This window comes from Tupaia chinensis, unplaced genomic scaffold (assembly GCF_000334495.1).
Source record: "Tupaia chinensis unplaced genomic scaffold, TupChi_1.0 Scaffold148874_1, whole genome shotgun sequence".
Lineage (NCBI taxonomy): Eukaryota > Metazoa > Chordata > Mammalia > Scandentia > Tupaiidae > Tupaia > Tupaia belangeri.
In genome coordinates, this window is record NW_006208722.1 from 1,127,140 (window position 1) to 1,135,459 (window position 8,320).

Here is an 8,320-nt window from a genome sequence, read left to right on the forward strand (position 1 = left end):
GTGCCCCCCCCGCGGATGGGCAAGCCAGCCACGGGGCCGGGGGCGCCAGGCAGAGCAGCCACCACGTGGCCCACGGAGACCGGTCGGTTCCGCAGCAGCTCCTGTGCCACTTCCAGCACCGCGGCTGCACACGCGGCACCGGGTGCGCCCGCACGCTCTCTCAACACTGGCCACACTGTGAGGCGCCGGAGGGGCGGACAGGACACCAGGCGGAGGCAGCTCAGGCTGAGACTTCCCCGGAACTCCCGCCGCCCCGCCGCCGTCCCAGGGCTCGCGCACTGCGGGTCCAGCTGCACAAAGCCGTCCGCTCCGTCCCGCCGCGGCCAGGCAGTGCAGAGGCAGGAGCCGCCGTCTGGCAACGAGATCTTCACCACCGACCCCAAGTGCGCGCCCAGGGTGCGGAGAGCAGCCGGGCCCAGGCGGCAGCGCTGGGTGCCACGGTCCCTAGCGTCTGAGGGTAGCAGCCTCAAGAGCGGCCCTCCGAGGAAAGGATCCGAGTCTGGAGCCATTGCCCACGGAAAAACGTGCCGAGGAAAGTGAGGCAGGAAACCCACCCGGGCGGAAAACACAGAAACACCGTACTCCTGGACCGGAAGCAGATGGCGCGCGTGCGCCCGGGAAGACTCTAGCAGTTGAGTGAAAGCCGGAAGGGCCAATCGGAAAGTTAGAAGATCTGGTGCCCTAGGGCGGGCTTTTGAAGTTGGCTGTGTTGAAATCCAGCTGTCAGGCCCAGCAGGGCGTTATGGAGGCAGTCTTCGTTATATTCTAAGTGTCTGGGGGGCAGCGTACGCTGACTTCACTAGGTCGTTAAGCATGTATCTCGATGGGTTCATATGCCCTCGGAGTCGCCGGCCTCGCACCCTTTATTCCTGGGCTTCGGACTGCAGCAGCGTCACTGTCCCGTCGGTTTATCAGCCTAGAGATTTGGCTCTTTGTGAAGAAACCGCGACTGTCCTTACCGGCACAGTATTTTGGGTGCCCCTGTGCTAATCTTTTGTGACTTGGAGTGGCTGAGAGTACAGCCTTGATGCCTTTCGTGTCCGGGATTCCAGCCTGTTTGGAAGGTCCAGACACAACCTTCCTGTAGGAAACATCACCATGGCAGGGGAGAACCACAGTGTGGCATTTAAAATCCGTTGGCGAGGGGAAAAAGGAAAGCTAGGCCCTCTGATTCTCCTTAGCACACCAATACATTTGTTTTGATTCCCAATTTACTCCTTTGGATGCTTTTGACAACAGCTTAATCATGACCTCTTCTTTCATGCGACGGCAGCAGTAAGTCCTGCAGCAGAGGCCATTCCCATGTCTGTGAAGACAACTTTTGCTATTTTTTTTCTCACCTGCTTTCAGCCTTTCCTCTCCCTATATGGAGGTCTTTCCTCTTTATCAGGTAGAATACATTTTCAATCCTTTTTAATTGCCCTCAGATTTGTCCAAACTATGTAAAGGCAAGAAAACCTGTCCCTTTTTAATCCTATTCACCTTTTCCTGTCTGTTTTTTCATTTACTGCAATCCAAATTTGTGAGGTAACAAAACTGATATTGCAGATAGAGTGTTTAAATATATATATATAAACAACTGTATATATACACAATTAAATATATAAAATATATACTATATACACAATATATTTATATACAATTAAAAATATATAAACAATTGTATAGATATATAAACATACATTGTGTGTGTATATATATATTTATATGTGTGTGTATATGTATATGTATATATAAAAAATCTCCAAGAGAGAGATATGCATATATAGGTGTCTTAAGACCAATGCCAGTTTGTGATCATGTTCTATCCAAACTTCATGGCAGACATTATGACAGACTTCTAGACTCCACAGTAACTTCTATTCTCAGTAACATAAGAATAATCATAAAATTGGGAACCAGCAGTTAGCGTAATGGCTATGTCGCTGGACTCCCACGTAGTCGACCGTGGTTCGTGTCCCGGACCCGGTGGCTTAAAACTCACGCCGGGCGCGTGTGCGTGCGTGCCCAAGATCCCGAGAGGAGAATGGAGGAGAAGGGATTGCGGCGTGACCATCCCCCCTGGGGGTGATTTCTCGCTTTCTGTCTCTATGTCTCTCTCTGTCTGTCTGGCGAGTGCACGCACCCTACAGTGAAAATCTCTCCAAAAAAAAAAGAAAAGAAAAGAATAATCATAAAATTGCATATCAAAAGGAGGTCCTGGAAGAGGAAAATTACATGCACGAAGGAAGTAAAAGCTTAATTGAGTGAACTGAAGATTCTTCCTCGTATTTTGAGCATGGTCCTATGGAAATACAGCCAAGAGGCCTGACCTAAGTCAACATAGGCAAATAAAGACAAATCGATCTTGAGCGTTTTCTGTGTTGGCTTAAAATAGAGGTAAAGACTGTGATATTAGGAATATGATGTGGAGGAAACGGCACATTGCTTTGGTTTGGTCTGAGGTTTATTTTATTTTATTTTAAGCAGACAATAAACAAAACTTTGTTCAACTTGCCGTCAGAACTATATATTAAAACAAATGAGGCTATTTTTTTACCAGCTGGATCCACAGAAACTGAAGACTGATTCAGTTCTAACAAGGACAGAAGACTGACACTTTTGTACATTGCTGATGACATTGAGAAAAGTCACCTGGCTCTATCTGTTAGAACTTAAAATTCACTCTTTCTCTGGGAAACTGAGCATACACAAAGAAAAACATGGTAGCGTTGAAAAATACAACAGCGTTGTCTGTAGGGGGAAAAAGAAAAAGCAGTGTCAATGCTGCCAGGGGAATGGATGAATACATTACAGTATACCCACACTGTGTAATGTGATGCATGAACACGTTAGTTCTACACATGCTGAAGGGAATTGCTACGTATACAGAATGAACCAAATTTTGGGAAACCCCATCACAATTTATGTGCATGTTTATATTTATATAAGGCATGGAAGGCTACATCTCGAACAGCGGCTATTCTTGAGTTGGAAGAGATTAAGGCAGGTCTAAATTAACCATTTTTTTATTTTAAAGAATTATTTTATTTAACTTTATTTATTTTAGTTTGACCAGAAAAGGACAGAGTGAGTGAGAGAGAGAACGAGCTCACACGAGGGAAAGTGAGAAAGCAAGGCGCCAGGTCCTGAACTCAAACTGCGATCAATCAGTCATGTGGGAGTCCAGCACCCTTAACTACCATGTCACCTGTCGACCCCAAAATTAACAATTTTCTAAAAGATACCTTTGTACTTTGTTTGAGCATCCTATTTTCTTAATAAACAAAAATGAAAACACAGTTTAAAATACAAAAAGTTATTTTTCAAAGTGAAAAGTTTGAAAAGATCCCAGATAAAATTAATGACTGAAGAAACAGTGACAAAAATAAATCACTTGGAGTCATGGCAACACACCAAAAGAAACCAAAAACAGGGTGATTAGGAATGAAGTGGTAGACTTTGAGATAGAACTAGTTAGCTTCTCTGCGATGCTTGGCTTACAGGCAGTATGCCCTCCAGAAATAAAGGTTTTGAATACACTCACCAGGTACATAAAAATAAGAGCCACGTATATAAACATAAAGGTAACAATTATATAACTTAGCTGGATCCTTGGATAAAGTGAAAGCAGTTTTTCAAATATTTTCTACAGTATTTTTAAAGACAACCTTTTTTAGGTTACCCTGGAGTAGGAAGTAACCACATTTGAATGAGTTAAGCTGCAAAAAATAAAAGGGCCACACACTTTATTAAAAGTAAATGTAACATAATATGTACAGATGGCACGTGGTGCCAATTATTTGCAGGTATAATACTCTGACTCAAGTTTACAAGTTACACCTTTCTACAGCCTTGGCTAAATCTTGAACTAGTGCAGAATTCATCTGTGCTAGAATGCCGATCTTAGCATGCTTAGATGTCGCATACTTATTCTTGATGGTCATGTGCTTTGTAAGCCCACAATTCACCATGACTATCTTCTTAGCTAGGTGCTGCATAACAGGAAGAAGTGATTCTTCAGTGAAAGACAGGTAATGCTGAAGAGTTGGTGTCCATTCACCATTATCAAGAACTTTCAGGGCTAAGCAAAAAGCTCCTGCTGCAATTTGAGAAGGAGGAAAATGCACCATATCGTAGTCGAACATGGTTAATTCCATCAGGTACTTGGCCAGAGTATGTTGTTTGACATCGACCTCTCCAACTTTAGATGCCTGCCAAAGAAAGTGCAGGGGTAGAGGACGACCCAGACCAAAGTTTAAAGCTGTTAGAACCTTCATTTCCATCTGTCTGATTTGATGCGTAGTGTAAGTATTGCTAGTCACAAAAGCAAAGTCACCAATTTCTGGGGGGTACATTTCCTCATATTTGCTTGTAATAAACATGGCAGTGACACCAACCAGCTGCAGCATCTTTTTGGGCACACAACTATTCTGCACAAATCAATCAATAATAGAAACAGTCATGTACATGGTCCCTGCGGCCCCTCAATTTCATTTGAACCTGTACTAGCCAGTCAGGATGGCTCGCATGTTTCCAGTGACTTCCCAACCCAATAGATATTTTGGTCTTCCTTGAGATGTCTCAGATAAACATAGATATCTTTTACATACACACTGCAAAGGTTTGGATCAACTCCATGTTCTGCATCCACATCACTCACTGTGAGAATTAAGCCAGAGAAAGCCTGACATAGATAGCCTTCTGCAGGAGCACATCCAGATGTTTCCATTCGGCTTGGAGAAGAAGGATCAACCAGAATAGGTGAAGGCGAAGGATTTTCTTTCACAGGCTCTGGCTCTGGCTCTGGTTCTGGCTCAGGCTCAGGCTCAGGCACCTTCTTTGAAAGTTTTGAAAGTTTGTTAGCGGTAACTTTTCCAGTAGCTGAAGTTTTTGCTTCTTCTGGCTCAGGCTCAGGCTCAGGCACCTTCTGTAGGGGTTTTGAAAGTTTGTTAGCGGTAACTTTTCCAGTAGCTGAAGTTTTTGCTTCCTTTTTCAGAGGCCTTTTGACCTGCTCACCGACTTTGTTTCCAGTGTCTCCAAGCACTGTTCTCGGCCTCAGCCAGGCTTGCAGGCTGCAGCAGTGGCCATAGGCATGTGCTTTGCACCTGCCATACTGGTTTTTGCCTTATTTGCAGCATTAATTTTCGTGTTTCTGGTGACTCAGAGCACCTGGCTTCCTCTTCACCAGACAGCAGCTTCGCAGGAAGAAGCAGAACCAGAGGTCCAGATGGCCGAGAGGCTGACTTTATACAAGATCAAACTAGAATCCTCTAACTTGGTAGAACACATGTGTCCGGGAAATACTTCACTCTTCTCCTAAAAGTTCCAGTCTTCGCATTTGGTCACAAAGACAGCGAGGAATTCTGTTCCTGAACTTTCAACTCTTAATTACTCAATTTCAGCAGAACTGTAACTGTCTTTTCCAATCAGCCAGTAAAAATCCATTTGTCCCTTTAGGTCAGACCATTTGCAACAGTATTGCAATCATCTAAACATCCACATATATCATACCATCATCTCCTTGTGGAAAACCATGGTAATAGGAATTGTGTGATTCTTTTGCCTTTTTCTTTTTTTTTTTTTTTAATGACCCCCCAACTCTGGTCATTTTATGCATGGAAAGACACCAATGAAGGCACCAAAAGGATGAACCACTAGAGGGAGTCCAGAACCAGTTAAGCCTGAAGGCCACAGGACCGGTAGGAGCATGCCGTGTTCTCAACTGTGACTTCCACTAGCTTTTCCCAGGTTCACACCCAGGTGTATGCAACCATCTGTTGTCTACATGTACCTTCATCTGCTTGGGCTGCTATAACGAGATACAGCCATGCACCGCATGACGATGGGGATGCTTTCTGAAAAATGCGTCGTTAGATGTTTTTATCACTGTAGGAACATCAGAGGGTACTTAAACAGAATTTATAGCCTACTGTCTAGAGTTGCAAAGAATGATTCAGTTGCTTCGTGTGTACACTTACCACTCAATTTCACTTTATATAATGAACACACTTTCACATTATGTAATGAATAACAATTCTTGAGTAGTTGAAACCACCCAGACCTAGCCGTCATTTTGATATCATAAGTTTCCTTTCTTTCTTTCTCCTTCCCTCTCTCTCTCTCTTTTAGTTTATTTATTCCACAAGAGGAAGGAGAGAAACAGACACCCCAACAGGGCCTTCATGCCACAATTCACCCCCCTCTCAGCCAGCCCAGGTCACAGTATGCTCAGGAAGGTGGTGGGAGGCAAACTGACACCCTTCGCCATGTGGATCCAGTTACACCATGACTGCGCCACCACCTCGTCCCCAGCCTTTTCTTTGAACATCGCAAATGGTTAGCTCTGCCCATGACTGTCATGCTGTGTGAGAGAAGCATCTGTGTCTGATTTTCAATCAAGGTGACCGACGTTCCTACATAGCTGATATAGGCCCTCCTTGAGTGTTCGTTGGTCTCATTGCTTCAGTGAAGCAGCCCCTCTGATGGGTTCCGTCACTCCGTCCGTTGTTTTCGAGATCATAGCTATGGTGAAACGGGACATGCTTGGTAGATGAGCAGTAACTACTAGTCATTTTCTACGTGCATAGTCCTTAACCACTTTTAATTTTGTCAGTCACTCCGCATAGCCTCTTCCTGGCAACCCAGCAGTGGAGCTTGTATGCTTAGAGGTCAAGATGAACAAAATAACAGATTAAGTCAAACACAAGAGAATGATGCAATCAAGAAACCAAGTAAACATGAGGGGTGTGAGGCTGCTGCTGTTGTCGCACGGCACACTGTCAGTGGAGAAGTTAAAACAGTAAGTAGAGAAGGCTCACTAAAATAATGACAAAAATAGAGTGTAGTAAATGCATACACGGTTTATTATCGTTACCAAGTACTCTGTACTGCCCATAATTGTGTGTGCTCCCCTTCTACAGCTGGCAGTACAGTCGGCTTGTTTTCACCAGCATAACCACAAACACACGGGTAATGTGTTACTCGAACATGTTATGATGGCTGTGAATTCAACAGGTGATAGGAATTGTTTAGGTCCTTTGTAATCAGCGTACATGTGACCACTGACTAAAACATCTTTATGCAGCACATGACTATAAACTGGGTGCTTTCTAAACAACAGGAATTTATTTTTCGCAGTTCTAGAGGCCAGGAAGTCAAAGGTCAAAGTGCTGGTGTTTGGTGAAGGTCCATATTCTACTTCATAGGCAGTGCCTTCTTGCTGTAGGTACTTGGTGGAAGGGACTAGCCAGCTCTCTCAGGCCTCCTTCCTAAAGTGGCTAATCTCGTTCATGAGGGCTCCATCCTAATGACCTAAGCACCCTCCAAGGTCCCCTCTCCTAATACCATCATCTTGAAGGGCAGGATTTTAACATAGGAATTTTCTGAGGGATGCAAACATTCAGATCATAAAAGTAACTGACTTGGGGCCAGCTAATGGCATAGTGGTTATGTTGCTGGACTCTCACATGGCCAACCTAGTTCATGTCCCAGACCTGGTAGCTTAAAACTCATGCCTGGCATGTGTGCATGTGCGCCCAAGATCCCAGGAGGAGAAAAGAGGAGGAGGCATTGCGGCATGGCCATCCTCCCTGAGGGTGTGTGTGGATATTTATATATATATATATATTCCCCATATTCCAAAATTTGCCATAGGTCAAAATCCAAACAATAGGAATTTTTCTTAATATAGCTTAGAATCATTTCTAGCTTTGAATGATTTCAAATAGCTTTACCAGACCAAAATCTTCTATGAGATTTTTCCAAGAGACACATATAACAAATAGTTTCTCTTTATTTTATTTGCTACATTCAAGGTTACAATTTATCTACTAGTAAGTTAACTGTAAAAATTCTGAGGCTAGCTAGTGGCTTGGTGGTTAAGGCAGTTGGATCCCACATGGCTAACTGTGCAGTTCAAGTCCTGGACCTAGCGACTTGAAAGATACATGAGGCATATGTGTGCACAAGCCCAAAATTCCTAGGGAGAATGGAGGAGTAGGGATTACAGCATGGCCATACCCCCTTGGAGGTGCTTTTTCAGTACCTTCCACTGTCCCCTGTCTGTCTCTGGTGAGTGCATGTGCCCAATTCCAATTAAAAATAATAATAATCCCAGAGAGAGATAAAGTGAGAAAGCACACCACAGGGGGTGCACTGCAATCTCTTCCCTTTCATTCTCCTCTCAGGATTTTGGACACCCACGCATACATGCCTGGCATGATTTTCAAGCCATGGAGTCTGGGATTTGAAATATGATTGGCCATGTGGGAATCCAGTGCCTTAACCACCATACAACCTGCTGGCCTCAAAATTCTTTTTTTTTTTTTTTTAGGGGTCT

General features: G+C 44.1%; 2 protein-coding genes across 2 annotated transcripts in view; both read right to left on the reverse strand.

Annotated features, from left to right (window-relative positions):
- The window catches only part of AFG2B (AAA ATPase AFG2B), a 22,176-nt gene extending 21,628 nt beyond the window's left edge, over positions 1-548 (reverse strand). Inside the window, exon 1 of the mRNA XM_014585097.2 lies at positions 14-548. Coding sequence (XP_014440583.1) covers positions 14-509 — 496 coding nt within the window. The 5' untranslated portion in view covers positions 510-548. The remainder of the gene's footprint in view (positions 1-13) is intronic.
- Positions 549-3,722: 3,174 nt separating this feature from the next.
- The window catches only part of LOC102469896 (G2/mitotic-specific cyclin-B1-like), a 13,305-nt gene continuing 8,707 nt past the window's right edge, over positions 3,723-8,320 (reverse strand). Inside the window, 3 exon segments of the mRNA XM_027769190.1 lie at positions 3,723-4,412; positions 4,532-5,040; positions 5,043-5,141. Coding sequence (XP_027624991.1) covers positions 3,810-4,412; positions 4,532-5,040; positions 5,043-5,141 — 1,211 coding nt within the window. The 3' untranslated portion in view covers positions 3,723-3,809.